This window comes from Pelophylax lessonae (genome assembly GCF_965119305.1).
Source record: "Pelophylax lessonae genome assembly, chromosome: 13".
NCBI lineage: Eukaryota > Metazoa > Chordata > Amphibia > Anura > Ranidae > Pelophylax > Pelophylax lessonae.
In genome coordinates this window covers 30,675,944-30,694,906 of record NC_138780.1, presented here as the reverse complement: position 1 = coordinate 30,694,906, position 18,963 = coordinate 30,675,944, and the positions used below count along the sequence as shown (strand labels likewise).

Genomic DNA, 18,963 nt, shown 5'->3' with positions numbered 1-18,963 from the left:
AAAAATCAACATTTTTTAACATTTTAGGCCAATTTGTTTTCTGCTACATATTTTGGTAAAAAAAAATCGCAATAAGCGTATTTTGATGGTTTGCGCATAAGTTATTGCGTTTACTAACTACGGGACTGCGACATTGCGGCGGACAGATCGGACCCTTGACTGACATTTTTTACACTTTTGGGGGTACCAGTGACATTACTACAGTAATCAGTGCTATAAATATGCACTGTTACTGTAAAAATGACACTGGCAGGGAAGGGGTTAATTTTACTGGTGATCAGTGCGTTAAATGTGTCCCTAGGGGCGTAATTCTAACTGTGGGGTGCGTGGCTTGTGATGTAACCACAGAGACATACGATCCTACATAGCAGGATTGTATAGTCTCTGCAGTTACATCAGGGAGAATGACAGACGGCTTTGTTTACATCAGCCGTCTGCCTTTCTCCCTCTCCAGCAGGAGATTGCGAGTGGCCGGCGGACATCGGAGCCACCGGTCACTCGCGCGGGGATGTCAGGGAACGAGCGGGGGCTGGAGCGTGCCTCCGGTGGCGCGTGCTCGCCCCCTAGAGGCTCCTGGGCGAGTGACGTACCGGTACATCACTTTGCCCAGGAGGGGCTGACCGCCGCAGTACGTAGTCGTGGTCAGCAAGTGGTTAACTTGCAATTGCGCGATCATGCAACACTATACGCAAATTCAATTTATATAATTTTTTTCACACAAATAGAACTTTCTTTTGGAGTTATTTGATCTTATGGATTTGTGTGACCTAATAGCATCTACATACAAACTATGGTATATATATATATATATATATATATTTGAAAATTAATCAAACCTGATGTACTGATGATCTCCTTTCTTGAGGACCTTAAAATGCCAGGACAGTACAAATACCCCCCAAATGACCTCTTTTTGAAAAGTAGACAGTCTGAGACATTTAGTTAGAGGTATGGCGAGTTTTATGAAGCTGTAATTTTTTATCACAATTTTTTGAAACTGAAGAAGTTAAATAAAATTAGTTTTTCATAGCTACAGCTAATCATATTGCACACGGTGCTGTGATTGGGACAGGTACCATGTGATGTCTGTGGGCCAATCACAGCTGATAAGTCATACAGACCTGACAGTGGAGGTTTTTGCACTAGGGAGCGACCGATTATCGGGAAAGCCAATATATCGGGGGCCGATATGCACTTCCCCGATATATGGGACTCGGCCCCTGAGGTTACTGATATTGCCGATATTTCAGAAAATGCTTGCACAGGAGTGATGCCTGCAGCTAGAGGCATCACCCCAGTACCGGCATCCATAGCCAATGGTTGGCTGTCTTGTAATGACAACCAATGCGGCTGAGAAGCCGCTCGACTGTCATTACAAGGAGCCTTCCGCGGCTTGCCCGGGTCTCCTGTCCCACCGGGAGACCTGGGCAACCAGCCTGCACGGCCGCCGAAGACCCGATCAAAGCTGCATTCGGCTCTGATTGGGTCTCCATGTAAAAACCCGGAACTGATGTCATGACATCACTTCCCGAAATTCCGGGTACTGGCGCCAGATTAAAAAAAAATGACAGCATTCAAAACAGCCAAACTTGGCATTTTGAATGCTTATAAGTGCAGAGGAGGGGTTTGGGAGTCTTTAGACCCCCAGGTCCCTCCACAAGAGTACCTGTCAAGTAAAAAAAAAATGTTTTTAAATGTACAAAAATATCGGCCCATATCGGCCGATACTGATATGCATTGGCCAAAATATTGGTATCAGCAATGAAAAACCGATATCGGTCGATCCCTATTTTGCACACATTACGAATGGCTACCACCACCGGAATTGTGTGTAGATCTGATAAGCAGACTCTTGCCTGTCAGGTGGAAGCATTCGAGCGGCTGCTCTGCCATCTGATCGGTTCCACACAACCCTGGTAACAGCAACCCCCTCCATGAGCTCTCCCATGATGTATCCCAGGCTCTGCTTGCCCATCTGCAGGCCTGGGATCAGCATAGTGGGTACCACAGGGTAGAGGGGAGGGAGAAGAGCAGACACGCATCTGCTCTCTTCCTCTCCTTGTAGCCGACCTGGAAAGAAACATGTTTGACGCTAGTTCTGCTTCTCATTGTTTTTGGCCACCTTGGCTGAAAAAGACTGTATTGCAATGCGATCTGCTTTGCATGTCAATCACTGGAGCACAGGGGTAGACATCCAGGTTATTTTAGACTTTTTGGATGTCTTATTAAAGATAACCTGTCATCAGAAAATCATCACATGGGGAACAAAAATTCTCCTATGTGATGAAAAAAAGTTAAGAAAAAAAAAACAAATGTTACCAGTAAAAAATGTAGGTACATAAAATCCCCCCCCCCCCCAATTTTTTTGGAGAACCCCACCCCCACATATACGCACGTATGAATGTAAACGCACACATTGGGGGCGCCTACACATGAGAACGATGCACGTGTTACATATTGTCCCAGGCGCTGGAGTGAGAACAATATTTTTTAGCACCAGACCTTCTCCGTAACACTAAACTGATGACCTATAGGTGGCTTTTAAAGTGTCCCCTATGGAAAATGTAGGGTACTAGTTTGTCTCCATTTCACGGGCGCATGCAAATTTAAGGTTTGACATGTTGGGTATCTGTTTACTTTGTGAAACCTCTTCTTTTAGCCTTTACCAAAAAAAAAATGGGTAATTTATTATGTTTGTGTGCCCTAAAATTAACTTTAGTGTATTTTTTACTGAAATTTTGCATTTTTTTAGATCTTTGCAGTAATATCGTCTGACATAAAATATTTTTTGTAACAGTTCTCACATTTGTTTTGGGAACACATTTACAGTCAGAATTAGAACATCTTATAGACACACATACATACCATTTCCTCACTAATTCAGGAATTTTTTGATTGCAGCATTTTCTGAATTCACAATTTTAAAGCTAAGCACAACCTTTTTAACATTTTTTTCCAATATCTAAACTCATAACCAAGTATTTCTCATATTGCATCTTACCAGTTCTTAGATGCGGTGGTTTTCTTTTGCGTTTTTTTTTTTTTTTATTTATTTTTTTTTAAATCTCTTTTTATTCAATTTTTTTAACCAACAAGTCATACAAACATAAAAAAAGAAGAATGATCGCAATATCAAAATCTATATTTGTATAATAATATAAAAAAGAAAGAAAGAAAGAAGAAAAAAAAAAAAAGGGGGGGGGGGGGGAAATATAATTTCTCAACATCTTAATATAATAACATAGGCTAGTCCGATTGATTCATTTTTGCTATTGGAAATGGGTGTTCCTGTATGTATCCTAAAGTGTTGATCCGTCAACACTGCATGCATCCATATAATGCCTTAACATAGGCAGAGAATAAGTCAGTAAATCAATTTAAAAAGGAGAATGATTACATTATTCAGGCCTACGAATCCCTTATCTTTAATTTTCCCAAAGTTTGTTCTATTTCTGCCTTTAAATACCAGTCCATATGTCTAAAAGGTTTCATAAGGTATTGAATATCCTCGTCCGCAAATTCTTGCTCTATAAAGGGTTGCCATTTGTCAAAGAATGTCTTTGTGGAAATATAATGTTGTAGAACTGTATCCATACGTTCCTTATGCAAGAATGACCGAAGCTCCCTTTTAAGAGCAGATAGAGTAGGTGAATTAGGCTGGATCCATGATTTTAGGATGGTCCTCTTAGCCGCCAAAAAACATAGATGTGTCCACAGAGGGACGGTGGATGATAGGTTTGCCTGAGAGGTATTATTTGGCAAATTGATTCCGAATAGCATGAGATGCAGAGATTTCCGTAGGTCGGTATTCATTACCGCGTTGACATAGTGCACTACTCTATCCCAGAATGGAAGCACTCTAGGGCAGTGCCAAAATCTGTGGGCCAATGTAGGTCTCATTAACTTACAGAGAGGACATATAGCTTTCGTTCTCTTATCTTTGGTAATGAGGGCTGGAATATAGGCTTTATGGATAAATTTAAATTGAGTCTCTCTCCATATTTCATTCACCGTAAGTGTCCTGGTAAGCCTATAACCCTGAAGTATCAGATGTGAAAACTCTAATTCAGGAAAGTCTATATGCCACTTCTCAAAAATTCTATCTGTAGAAGGAGGAAGCAACTCATCTTGTAGTAATTTAAATATTGTAGATATTGAGTAGGACCTCTGTTGTGTCAGAGTGTCAATCATTGTATGTTGGAAGCCCTCTGACAGGCTTGGAGCACATGAAGATATATACGAAGTTGCTTGATGGTAGGCCAGGAAGTGAGATTTAGGAAGATCATATTCTGTAGCAAGGTCCTGAAAAGATTTAAATTTGAGTCTGGAGGTCCCGCTTTCCATTTGTATCAGAGAGTATGCTTTCACCAAGCCCTTAGATTTCCAATATTCAAAGGCTAGATGGTCCCTTGCCTGAGGAAACATTGGGTTTCCCATCAATGGTAGATACTTTGAAATTCCTAGTGAAACATGTAATTTCTTGCGGGGTTCCCTCCAGGCTATGAAAGTGTCTCTTAGCAAGACGTGTTGTTGTATTGTTTTTGGTAAAGATGAAAATTTACTATGCAAAATGCCCGCCAGACTCAGAGGATGAGCTATTTGTTCCTCCAAAGCGTTATTAGTATAACAATTTCCCTTCATAAGCCAGTCCAGCCCATACCTCAGCAGACATGCAAGGTTATACAATCTAACATTCGGAAGACCAGCCCCCCCTATGTTCTTCGGTAGGTGCAACTTTTCCAGCGAAATTCGCGGGCGTTTGCCTTGCCAAATACATTTTGAGAAAGCTCTATTCAACATTTGAACATCCTTATGCTTCAATAGAAGTGGTATGGTTTGTAACTGATACAATAGGCATGGGAAGCTGATCATCTTGATCAGGTGGCATCTTCCAAAGAATGACAGGGGTAATTTATGCCACATACGCAATTCTTTCTTTATCTTTTCAAACAATGGAGTAAAATTTAACATATACAGTGAAGACAGGTCTCTACCAATTTTAATTCCTAAGTATGTAATATATGAGTGAACAAGAGGAAATTGTTTTTTATTGAATATTTCATGCAATTTCATTAAATAAAAACCTCCAAAACCCCTCTACCCCCCCCCTCTTTTTTTTCTCTTTTTTTGTTGCTGCTCTTGTCACCTCTTGTCTACGTCCTACCCCTCCTCGTGGCTTGTCTTTTTCGCCTTTCTGGCTCCTGCTCTCTGTGTCTGTCCTCTTCTTTGACTATTGAAGCGGCCTACAGCTTCGGTACACTTCTCAGAGCCATACTTGCGCCTCGTGAACTCGCCCTGACCGTAGAAGGGTGACGTGACTTTTTCTTTCACTCCTCCTCACCTTAACCATCCTGTACTGGACCCCCTAGACTATGGCTTACCTCAATCTGGCTAAATATCACTGTTTCTGTGCCACAGTGGCACTTCAGTAGTATCCTGACTAGCCTTAATGAGTTATTATGTGAAATCCAGTAGCCTGTATGTATGTTCCTGATTTGTCTGCACTTAAAGGGGATTGGGCCTTGGCCCCATCTAGGAGGAATTATCTTATTTGCTGTGAAGTATGGCCTGTATTGTTGGATAACCTGTATGTGGTTCTTCTAATTTACATTTTGTTTCATATGCTGCTGTGCAGATGTCTGTATTCATTGGTTTTCAATAAAAATTGTTTTATGGGAAAAAATAAAACTCCAAAAGGGTGCTTTTACAGCATAGCAAACATTGTACAAACCCAAAAGTAGGACATCAGGAAATGAATAAAGATAAGAAATCAAGAATAGATGCAGGGGAGGAAAGCACCAGTGCAGATACTAAAGACTGTTTCTGGGAAATTATATTAGCTTTTTTTCCTATATTTTAACCTGCTTGTCACGTACCTGGTAGGAGGCTGACATGACCAGGTCTGCCTCTCTTGTATCTCCAGCCCAGGCCCCACTGAGAGTGGAACAGATGGTGCCAAGGGACAGAAGGAACACAAGTGCCTGTAGGTGTTGATTGCAGAGCAGGTAGCTAGAGTTGTAGACTTGGTGGGTCAGGCAGAACATCAGGTTAGAAACTGCAATGATGCCGGATAGATCAGCCAAGGTTAAAGGGAGACACCACCAGGATTGCAGGCTCAGGATGCGTGGCTTGCTGGAGCTCCCCGCAGGTTTGAGACAGGAGCATATTGTGTCCACTATAGCTGGGATGACAGACAGATAGCTTAGGCACCTGGAAGTAACCTGAAGCCAAACAGGAGACAAAAGTGTAGTCAAGATAGCCAGAGTCAGCAACATGCAGGCAGAGAGGTACCAAGGCACTGGACAGGAGCGAGGTCAGGAGTAAGCCAAAGTCAGGAACCGTTAATTAGAGCATAAATGGGATCCAAGGTCAGGTCAATAGCAAGCCAGATCCATACCTCCCAACTTTTGAACTTGAGAATGAGGGACACTTGCACACAATGCACATTACATCAAAGGCAAAGCAGGGTTCATCACATGGAAGGCACAGCATGGCACGTTACATGAAAGACACAGACAGCAACGCATGTTACATGGAAGGCACAGACAGCATGGCACATTAGAAGGGACAGACGGCATAGCACATTAGAAGGGACAGACATCATGGCACATTAGAAGGCACAGACAGCATGGCACATTAGAAGGGACAGACAGCATGGCACATTAGAAGGGACAGACAACATGGCACATTAGAAGGCACAGAAAGCATGGCACATTAGAAGGGATAGACAACATGGCACATTAGAAGGGACAGACAACATGGCACATTAGTAGGCACAGACAGCATGGCACATTAGAAGGGACAGACAGCATGGCACATTAGTTGACACAGACAGCATGGCACATTCGATGGCACAGACAACATGGCACATAAGAAAGCACAGACTGCATGGAACATTAGAAGGCACAGACAACATGGCACATTAGATGGCACAGACAGCATTGCACATTAGAAGGCACAGACAACATGGCACATTAGATGGCACAGACAACATGGCACATTAGATGGCACAGACAGCATGGCACATTAGAAGGCACAGACAACAAGGCACATTAGATGGCACAGACAGCATGGCACATTAGAAGGCACAGACAGCATGGTGTATTTGAAGGCACAGACAGCATGACACATTAGAAGGCACAGACAAAAAAGAACATTTGATGGCACAGACAGCATGGTCTATTAAAAGCACAGACAGTATGGCACATTAGAAGGCACAGACACATAGAACATTAGATGGCACAGAAAGCATGGCACATTAGATGGCACAGACAGCATGGCAAATTAGAAGGCACAGACAGCATGGCATATTAGAAGGCACAGACAACATTGCACATTATATGGCACAGACAGCATAGCACATTAGAAGGGACAGACAGCATGGCACATTAGATGGCACAGATAAAATGGCACATTCAATGGCACAGACAACATAGCACATTAGAAGGCACAGGCAGCATGGCACATTAGACGGCACAGTCAGCATGGCACATTAGATGGCACAGACAACATGTCACATTAGATGGCACAGACAGCATGGCACATTAGATGGCACAGACAGCATGGCATATTAGAAGGCACAGACAACAAAGAACATTCGATGGCACAGACAGGATGGTCTATTAAAAGCACAGACAGTATGGAACATTAGAAGGCACAGACAACATAGAACATTAGATGGCACAGACAGCATGGCACATTAAAAGCACAGACAGTATGGCACATTAGAAGGCGCAGACACCATGGCACATTAGATGGCACAGACAGCATGGTCTATTAAAAGCACAGACAGTATGGCACATTAGAAGGCAGAGACAACATAGAACATTAGATGGCACAGACAGCATGGCACATTAAAAGCACAGACAGTATGGCACATTAGAAGGCACAGACAGCATGGCACAATACATGGCACAGACAGCATGGCACATTAGATGGCACAGACAATATAGCACATTAGATGGCACAGACAGCATGGCACATTAGAAGGCACAGACAACATAGAACATTAGATTGCACAGACAGCATGGCACATTAGATGGCACAGAGAGCATGGCACATTAGAAGGCACAGACAACAGGGCACATTAGAAGGCACAGCCAACATGGCACATTCGATGGCACAGACAACATGGCACATTCGGGGGCACAGACAGCATGGCCCATTAGAAGGCACAGACAACATAGAACATTAGATGGAAGGCAGCAGTCTGTCCCCCAACACACTCAGTTCCCCCCTCCAAGTCTTCCACAGTGTACAGAACTCCCTCCTCCCCACTAAATTCACACACCTCAGCAGCATGGGAGATTGCCACTCTCCCGGGCTCCTGCTGTTAGGATGACCTCAATCGCCCCACCCCCTAAACCAACCCCCAGCTAGATGCCTGCACCTTCCGGACTGTATCTCAGATCCTGTAACAGGAGCAAGGCAGAAAGCATTCTGTGAAAGGCACACAGAGATCGGTGGTTGGCGGTGATCGAACCCGTTCCTCCTGCAGTCTGGCTCCTGCTGTGTCTAATCACTACGGGAGCGCGGCCCCGGCGGCGTGCGCTAGCCGCCGAGACCAGGAGCACCTAATCACGTAGATATACATGATTATGTACAGTCGAGCAGCCCTGCCGCAGTATATCTGCGTGAGGCGGTCGGCAAGTGGTTAATGTGAGATCTGGGGTCAAAAAGACCTCAGATCTCACATCTACACTTCAAAGCAAAAAAAAAAATGTCAACGGCTCTTTAAGGCCGTTGGGAGGAAGCGACGTATGATGTCGCTTTGGTCCTTCAAGGCCATAGAGTCGAGTGGGGGCCAGCTTGCCCTCACTCAACTTCCTGTCTGGAGTAGCGGCGATATCACCCTACAGTGATGGCGATCCTTGGCACCCCAGATGTTTCGGAACTATATTTCCCATGATGCTCATGCACTCTGCAGTGCAGTGTAGGTGAGCATCATGGGTTTTTCTAATGTGATCAACAAACACGTCCCCTGTCCCCACGTCCCCTGTCCTTATCTTCATTACACAGTTTTTTTGTAGTTTTCAGATGTTTCGGAACTATATTTCCCATGATGCTCATGCACTCTGCAGTGCAGTGTAGGTGAGCATCATGGGTTTTTCTAATGTGATCAACAAACACGTCCCCTGTCCCCACGTCCCCTGTCCTTATCTTCATTACACAGTTTTTTTGTAGTTTTCAGAGGGTAACTGGGAAGGGCGAAAACATGGTTTGAGATAGTTGCTCAGTGCACAGGAATCTGCAAGGACAATGGATTGCAAAAAGGCAGCCCTTAGAAAGAGAACAGGTCTGCTTACTAACAAGGAAGTTCAATCTATTTTTCATTAAATTCAAAGCCATCTTACCCTCGTATAGTGACTAGATTTGGCACACAATGGAACCAGGTCAAGGCCATATTAAACAAACATTGGCAAGTTTTGACAGTTTCACCCCTTATTGGTCAAATTGTAGGCTCAAGGCCACTAGTCACAGCTAAAAGAGCTAAAAATCTTAAGGACAGCCTTACCCACTCTGAATATGTCAGAACAGGTAAAAGTAGGGACTGGCTTTCCTCTCTACTCCCATTGAAAGGAATGTTTACCTGCGGCAGATGTTCCATATGTAGGTTTGTTATAAGGTCAGATTCTTTCTCCAGCTGTGATGGCCTAACAGACTTCAAGATCAATAGTTTCACTAATTGTCAAACAACACGGGTCATCTGCCAGCTGATCTGTCCTTGTAGCAAAACCTACATAGATAAAACTAAAAGACAGCTCAAAGTCAGGATAGCAGAACATCTGACTGATATCCGGAAAAAAGTGGATAATAAAACCATTCCGCTACACTTCCTAGAACACCATGATTCTAATCCGGGCGGTGTAAAAATAAGGGGCATTTATGTGTTGAAACTTCCACCTAGGAGGGGGGACTTTGACACCATTCTGTTACAGAAGGAGAATACTGGATTTACAGAATGGGGTCATTGCCACCCCGGGGACGAAATGTGGAATTCAGCTTACAACCTTTCCTTGAATCCTAGTATCCCTCCTACCTATTTTCATATGGATGGTTAAACCCCCACCCATTGGAATTACATCTGTATATTCCCTGACCCCCACCCCTTTAATCTATGCAATTTTTGTACCTCCCTTTCTTTTGCATTCTGCCCTTTTGTGGGTATATGGATGTCCACATTTGTTTACCCATCTAGAGAATCAGGTGAGTCTATTGACATCTCGTCCCTTCCAGTCTCTTTCTTTCTTTCTCTCCTCATGTTTCCCTCCTACTTTAAAGGCCGGCCTAAAATCGACTGGTTTTTGTATGTGTAGTGAAGTATAACCCATATTGAGCATTTAATCCCCCCCTTTTTGGTTTATAGAGGGAACTTGACCTGAGGAAGGAAAGACACGGACAATATGTGGGCAGGAAATCTCTGTATATGTCTATATACTTCTATGAAGTCCTTCTATTCTCTGAAATATAGGAGGACTACTGTACGTTCTTTTCAGACTATAGTTTATCAATAGGAAATTTAATTTGACTGTAGATATATATTATCATCAGCAAGACCCCTTTTTTGTCCTGTGTATGTTTTATCTTTATTGTTAATACTGGTTAATATGGCCTAATTTCTCATGGAGATGATAGCCTTCTTTCTTGGGCACATACTCTCATGGTGAAATAGAATGACGTCCGTGGGAGCATTACATCTCTTCATTCATTTTGATTGGAGTGAGGACATCTTGTGGCTGAAAGAGTGTAACACACACTACATGAATCCAAATTAGAAATCACATGTTTATTCAATTACGGGCCTCTATAAATGTCCAACCACTTCCTCCCACCGTTAGCTCTGAGGAAATTGGCTTTGTGCCAGTGAAACGCATCAGCATCCACGTCATCTTCTTCCATCCAATGGAACGGCGACCACTGTGACTAGCGGACATTGTACAGCTGCAATCACTGCGTCCCCCCGCCTCCTACGTCCGGCGTGACGTCGGGCCGCAATCGGAGTGCCCGCCCCTGTAACAGAGAAGTACACGGAGGGAGAGCGAGCCACGGGGAACGCCAACGCCGGAGTGTACCGCCATCACATCACCAAGGTCTACACACCCCGGGACCAGTCTTGTGGCACAAATTCATGCCTGAAGGATGGTAACTAGCAAGATATGTATGTTTACCAACTGATGTTTTCTGAGTGACTTTCTCATCCAAGCAGTATATGACGTTTTGGGAAACCTCTTTATTCAGCAAACCTTCATTGTTTGCCTCCAGTCCACCATTACCTGTTCTTACCAGATTCAGCTATCCCGACACGGGACCCCACACCTTTACCACCATTCACCCCATGTTGTGACCTCCCTTGGGGGGGACTGTATCTGCCAAGAACATTTCAACTACTTTGTTAATTACTGATTACCGGTATTGGGATTGTGCAATACACTCCTTAGCCTCATTGGCTGCTACATATCATCATTGCTCTATCTATTATCACTTACCCTTTCATTCAACCCGGGTTGATGTTCCTCAACTGGATGTTACCTTGTTTTTATACTGTTTTTATTCATGCTATGCCTCACCTGTTCACACTGTTGATGTTTGCACTGGCATATGTGCCAAATAAAGTTATTATTATTTTTTGAATTTCATCCAACTGGTGTCCCTAGTTGACTCCTCTCTGGGGGGATCTCGGGTCTCCCTACTCTTTTTGTAGTTTACATTGTATACGGTCAATGGCCACCTCCTGTTGGATTTATTAGCCTGGGCTCCCTTACTCTTCCATCTAGGCCCTCTCCTACTGCAACCTTTGGGAATTCACTTTAGTTTTTTGACAATGGATTTTGGCAAGATCCAGGTATCTCATTGCAGAAAATGTAATTGGCCTAGAAAATTTATTGCAGCCACCTTATCTAAAGACTAGTATCCTGCAATATATCACACTTTTATTCATGGGTTTACCAGAAACCATATTTGTAGCTCTGATAGATCATAGTTTCATATTATAGACCAGCCTTTCTCAACCTTTTTTAAGACAGAGGAACCCTTGAAATAATTTTCAGGTCTCAGGGAACCCCTGCTAAAAATGACTGTATCTACAACTCATGATACATTAGTGTGATGGTCAGTGGGAGGAATGCTCCTTACATTTGTGGACATTTATAAGAAATACCTTCTTCCAGATAGCTAAGATGATCAATGCTGTCAGTGGAAGCTTATCCGAGAGGCAGAAACTGCCCATTGCACAAGGAACCCCTAGCACCTCTGGAGGAACCCTAGAGTTCCACAGAACCCTGGTTGAGAAACACTGTTATAGTCAGTGGTGTTCCTAATATAAATTTATATCCTCTTGCAGTTGGGATTGTATAGGCAATAAATATTCAACGGAAAATATTTAAAAGGTACTCTTTTCTTTTACCATCCCACCGTAAGTACATATTAGAAATGAAGAAAAGCAAAAGTTTGAGTGACAACACATTACGGGTTAAGGGTATATAATTCCTTGTTATTACTTGCAGTATGCTAGGGAGGATCACTCTCCCACCAGAGAGGTACATTACCACTGTTTTGGAGATAAGAAATAGCCAGAGATCTTTGTGCGCAACCTGATAGTGAGGGTGGCCGAACGAACACCACCAGAGAGGCGTTATTTTATTTTATCTACATGTATACCTAAAGCAAGTGCACTAAGAAGTGACGCACTTTCACCTGCATATAAGAGAAATTCACAAATTATATAAAAACAAATACATAAAAGCGCTCAGGTATATCAAACAAAAAATCTCTTGGTATATAAGATAGAAATAAAAATTGCGCGAGGTCACGAATGAACATGCGTGCTCTTTCATCATTTTTTTTTTTTTTTTACAAATGTAATTATGGCTGGTTATACTTACAGAGTGATAATCAATTTCTTTAAAGAAGATTTGATTGAATGTTGAAACACGTTGGAATCCCAGCATTTTTGTAGCATTCACCATAAGAAAAATATGTCGTATGAATGAAGGATTCCTACAAACAGCTAGAATTACCACTTAGGGCTAAGTTGTGGTTATTGTAGGCAATGGGATGGAGCAGATGGGATCTGTCAGCCATTGACCGGGCACTATTATGCCTTGTTTCTACTGAGCGGTACGGTTCGGTTAGGTATGGTTCGGAACAATACACCTTGATCAGGCTTGCGTTTCCACCGCCAACAGTACCTCAGCTCAACAGTATCTCAACAGTGTAGCTCCACTCTGTTGGTATGGGACTAATGTGCTTGGTACCCCAACGAAAGGGTCCCAAAAAAGTGGTACAGTATGGTTCAGAATTAGGGTACCATTCCCAACTTTTGACAATGGAAACGGCAAAAATTGCGTACCGTACCGAATCAGCAATGGGATGGAGCAGATGGGATCTGTCAGCCATTGACCGGGCACTATTATGCCTTATTTCTACTGAGCGGTACGGTTAATTTCGTTATGGTTCGCAACGATACACCTCGATCAGGCTTGCGTTTCCACCGCCAACAGTACCTCAGCTCAACAGTACCTCAGCTCAATAGTATCTCAACAGTGTAGCTCCACCCTGTTGGTACGGGACTAATGTGCTTGGTACCCCAACGAAAGGGTCCCAAAAAAGTGGTACTGTACGGGTCGGAATTAGGGGACCATTCAGAACTTTTGACAATGGAAACGGCAAAAATTGCGTACTGTACCAAACCGAACCGCTCAGTGGAAACGAGGCATTAGGGTTCCATTGCACTGCCTAATTTTTAACCAATTGCCATATTTGCATGAAGTTGAAATTGTAGGACCCTATGTTTGGCAATTCTCTTTTATATATAAACAAATACATATGTAAACTTTTCATATTTTCTGTTGAATATTTATTGCCTATACAATCCCAGACGCAAGAGGATATACATTTCTATTAGAATCAACCAGAGATGACGGCAAATATATCTTTGGTCTCAAGAGCAAATTTTTCCTTTTTTTTTCTTATAGACAGTGGTGTTGACTTACTACCTGACATAAAAATATCTGAATGTGTTAGAAAGTTTACAAAACAAAATAAGTATAAGCTGGGAGAACAGGATTTTTTACATTCATAATAAAGCAAGCCAGCCACGGAGATTACTGGTAGAACCAATCGGCCGGCTCTGCAAAAATAAAATATTCACAAGACAGTTTTTGGCAGTTATACAAGCTCTGCCCCAACATCTGCCAGGGGAGATAAAGCAACGGATATTTATATGTACAGATAAGCGCGCCAGAACTGCCGCTTGAAGATAATGGACTGAGTCAATAAACTTGTGTCAAGACTTGTTACCTTAGATACAAAGAAACCGGTATTTGTTAGGGAGGGTATACCACTTTCAGGCTTTTATTACAGTATGAGGAACAAGAATGTGGATGTGTTTTGTTCCTACTTTCACTTTTTTTTCTGCAATTGACACATAACTAAAAGTAAGCTATACCGGTTTTGTTAATTTTCTATTTTTTTTTTTTTTTTTGTAATGAGTTTTTAACCACTTTAAGACCAGGCCTTTTTGAGACATTTGTTGTTTACAATTTAAAATCAGTATTTTTTGCTAGAATATTACTTAGAACCCCCAAACATTATATATATATATATTTTAGCAGAGACCCTATAGAATAAAATGGCAGTTGTGGCAGTTTTATGTCCCACTGTAGCTGCCCAGTGGTCTTTCAAACGCAATTGTTTTGGGAAAAAGTACACTTTAACCACTTCCCTCAAATGGAGGTACCTGTATGTCCTTGGGGTTCAGTGGTAATACCGGGATGATGCCTGCACCTACAGACATCATCCCGGTATCATTCTTTGTAGCCGGCGATTCTGCACAAGGCAGACTAATAAGCCATTTGATCACTTCTGCGGGTGGCAGAAGGTCCCACCCCCCTCCTGCCACCGCCACCGCCTCTCCCGTCCCACTGCGGAAGCCGGGAGCGATGCAGGCGGCAATGGCTGCCCTGTGCAGAGAGAGAGGAACTGATGTCATTCCCCTCTCTCTGTAACCCTGAAAACTGGGAGTGATTAGTATTTTGTGTATCACTTCTGGTTTGGCCCCTTGGCCATCAGCAGCCAGAGAAGCCTCCTCAGTCAGAGGAGAGATTTGGGATCTAAAAGACCCCAAATCTCTCCATAAAGAGGACCTGTCATGCCCCATGCTATCACAAGGGACGTTGTTCATCCCTTGTGATAGCAATAAAGTTAATAAAAAAAAATAATAAAAAAAAAGTGTAAGAAAATATTTTTTTTGTATAAAATAATCGAAAAAAGAAAAAATAAAGCGCCCTCATGCGCAAATGCAAACGCATACATTACTCCTGCACGCATATGTAAAGGGTGATCGAACTGCACATGTGAGGCATTGTGGCGAATGTCAGAGTGAGAGCAATAATTCTAGCACCAGTCCTCCTGTGCAACTCTAAACTGGTAACCTGTAAAGAGGTATAAAAAGTCGTCTAAGGAGAATTTTAAGCACCGTAGTTTGCCGCCATTCCACAGGCAGATGTAATTTTAGGCGTGACATGTTAGGTATCTATTTAAGTGTAATATAGTATTTGCGCAGCAGGTTTTTCAAAACGCAGTTTGTTTGGAAACAAAAGCTTTCCTGAATAAAAAAACTAAAATAAAAAGAGTAAAGTTAGCCCAATTTCTTTTTTCTATAATGTGAAAGATGATGTTACACGAGTCAATAGACACCTAACATGTAATGCTGAATTGAGCTTTTTGACATTTTTTTTTTCCCATAGAAATGAACGGAAACGCAAGTTTTTGTGCGCATTTGCATGTTTTGCTGCACGGTTTTGCGCGATTTTCTCCTCAAATTAAAAAATGTAAAAAATAAAATAGTGATAACATATTAATAAATAAATGTAAAATAAATACACAAATAACTAAAAAGCATCATAAATAAATTAATAATATGTAATAATACATACATTACAATAATTACCCCCTAACCTTAAACAATTATAAATAAATGTATACTACTAATAATAATAAAATTAACACCCAAAATAAAAAATAAAAATATTAGTAATAATAATGTTATTATTTTATTTATTTTGTGTTAGGGTGTTTAGGTTGTTTATTATTATTATTATTATTTCTTTAAGGGTTGGGGTTAAGGTTATGGGTTAATTATTTATATATTAGTACTTAGTGATATTTTTCTCCATTGGATAATAAAAAAAATGGCAAAGCCCAAAAACGTTGTATAAAAACGTGCATAAAAACAAGCCAAAATCGTACAGAAAAATGCGCAATAAAACGCCGGAAAAATGCTCAAAGACTCTAAGCTACCCTAGTCATGTGTTTGTATCCCACTAGGGAGGTTTCCCTTCACTTTGTATTTTGAAGACATATCAGAAAGTGAGAGTACTACTATACAATATAAGAAATAAAAAACACTTTGAATGTTGTCATAGGTGACACCACTGGAAGATTTCCCATTTTTGTGACAAATGGAAAATAAAGATTTCCCATCACTTTCTGTCCCCATGTTGGTGTTCACCAGGACAAATAGAGAGGATGAATAACTCCAGTGGGGACACAGACAGTGTGACGGTGTTCACCATCACTGGGAGTGAAAGACAGATAATTAATGGTTTGAATTGCTTCAAGTGGGACAGTAATATTTGTCAGCAATATCTTCATATAGAAATATGAAGATTTAATCCCACTTTACACTGGGAGACGTAGACTGTTGTAGACCATTGCCATGAAGTGTGTGATTCCTAAATTATGTGTGTATTACATGTCCCTCAATGTCAGGCAGGTTTTCCCTATTGTTTGTGTATTGAGATAATGTGTATTCCAGCTTCAATGTGAGAGAGCCACACAGACTGTCATTGGCAGACTTGCTCTATTGTCTGTTTTGAGATGGAATGTGTATTGTGCTAAAGTTTACCTGTCCCATTGTTAAATGTTAATGACCTTACATTGTTCTGTTCAGATGGCTAGATAATTAGTTTAGCTTAATTCTGTTCCTGTATACACTTTCATCTGCATATGATACTGTAATCAGACAGAGGGGAGGGATTGTGTACACTGTATGGGAGTGTAAAACTCTCTTTTCATTGGATTGTGAATTTCAGGGCCTCGTCCCAACAATGTCCACCTGGGCGGTAACCTTGTGGGGAAAACTGTATAAAAGAGCAGCTGTACCATTAAAGTTTGAGTTCTATTTCTACCTCAATCTAGAGTCCTGTCTCTCATTGGGGGAACCTGCTACAAGGGATTTCTATGCTCTTCATACTCCCTTGGATAATCACTAAGCTCTTGTAAGAGCTTGTTCTTGTCCCTGCTTCACTTTCTGGGAAAAGAGATGTTCACCCACGGGAACCTGGAGCCTTGTCGTAGGTCCAGGATGGGTAGGAGATGGCGAGACCCCAACCAAGCTGCGGCGGTTCGTGGGGTCTGAGGTGGTTATGGTGTCTGGTGTAGTGCTTGGAGCCCTCGGGAAGCACTAGGAGCATCTGTCAACGGAGGTACCCAGTCAGGGTGCCAGGTGATCCGTTACAGATAGCAATAAAAACATATCAGGGGTTCTAAGTCTTGCCTTTTGTATTCACAAGTATACAGAAAAAGATATACTTTAAGACCCATGCACACTGGGTGTTTAGCTATGGTGTAAGAAGAGGCTTGCTGTTCAAAGTTGTGTTTCTATTCAATCCCGCCGGGACTTGGCGAATGCGCATGCGCAAGCATGCAACATGACAGATGCTGGCACCAAATGGGCTATTTAAACCCAGCCTTTGCTCAGCTCCAGTGCTGCTTTGTCCTCAGCCTTGTTGACCTGAACCTGCTAACATGTATCCTGCTTACCAGTACCAGACCCGGCTTGTCCTGACTATCCTCTGCTCTCCGCCTGCACCGACCCCGGCTTGTCCCTTGACTTCCGCTCCAGTCCGCTCCTTCTGGCTCCTGTATGACCGTTTGGCTTCTGACCCGGCTTGTCTCACTACGCTCCTGCCACCAGCACTAGTTGCTTGCATACCTGCTCATCTTCTGGACCTACCCGGCTATTCCTGTCTGTGGACTTCAGCCTGCTTCCAGTTACATCAGGCACTCGTGCTACTCTAAACTCCGGCGCCTCTTGTCTGCACTATCAGGGGCTCCGAGTCAGAGGCATAAGAGTGGCCTTCCTCACCATTCAGGCTCACCTCCAGGTACGTGATATATGGTGTGTGGAATCCTGGCTGAAAGAGGCTGAAAGCTGCTGACGCTGGGTGGGTCTAGATGGTACTCAAAGTTGTACTAACATTTTGGGCAATATGCACTTTAGGCATTCATCCCTGGGCATACTGCCGTAAACATTCGTACCATTCGGTACGGTGCATCGCCCAGCATAAGGACAAATGTTGCTCTGTTCTATAATGATAAACTCCTCCTGCTTATATCTTGGGCTGTTCTTGCTTCCATGAACACTGCAGCATCCTTGTGTTGTATGTACTATTGCAGCTGAGTGTCCTAAGAACAATGTAATAAACTCTTCTCATGCCTCCCTTTTAAGGGCACCACCCAAAACAAGATTTTCACCTTGTGTATTTTACTTTTACAGAGGTTTGCTTGGCATGAAAGAGACAACCATGTGGATCCAGCCCCTCAAAAATTTAAAACTCTTTATACAAGCTTTCAAAGAAAATAGATGAGACAATTCATGGATGTGAGTTTCATCTTGGTGAGTCATGTACTTCTTGGTCAATGTTACATACCCTATTTGACTCAACGATTTAAAGAAAATGATAATAAAAAAATAAAGAAAAACACCTGGATAAAGAATAGGATTAATTCATACCTGTCCAAGTGCTCTGTCCTCTGATCTTTACCTACATCCCCCACTGCATGCTGTGGTTCCTCTCACTGCCCTCTATGGAACTACAGCTCTGTCCAAATGCTCTGTTCTCTGATCTTTCCAGAGCACTCTGTCCAAGAGCTCTGTCCTCTGATCTTTACCTACATCCC

General features: G+C 42.4%; 1 protein-coding gene across 1 annotated transcript in view; it reads left to right on the top strand.

The window, feature by feature from the left end:
• LOC309569300 (CD48 antigen-like) overlaps positions 1-18,697 on the top strand; it is a 155,029-nt gene extending 136,332 nt beyond the window's left edge. Inside the window, exon 7 of the mRNA XM_082275083.1 lies at positions 18,560-18,697. Within this exon, the coding sequence (XP_082131209.1) occupies positions 18,560-18,646 (87 nt within the window). The 3' untranslated portion in view covers positions 18,647-18,697. The remainder of the gene's footprint in view (positions 1-18,559) is intronic.
• The last annotated feature ends 266 nt before the right edge of the window (positions 18,698-18,963 follow it).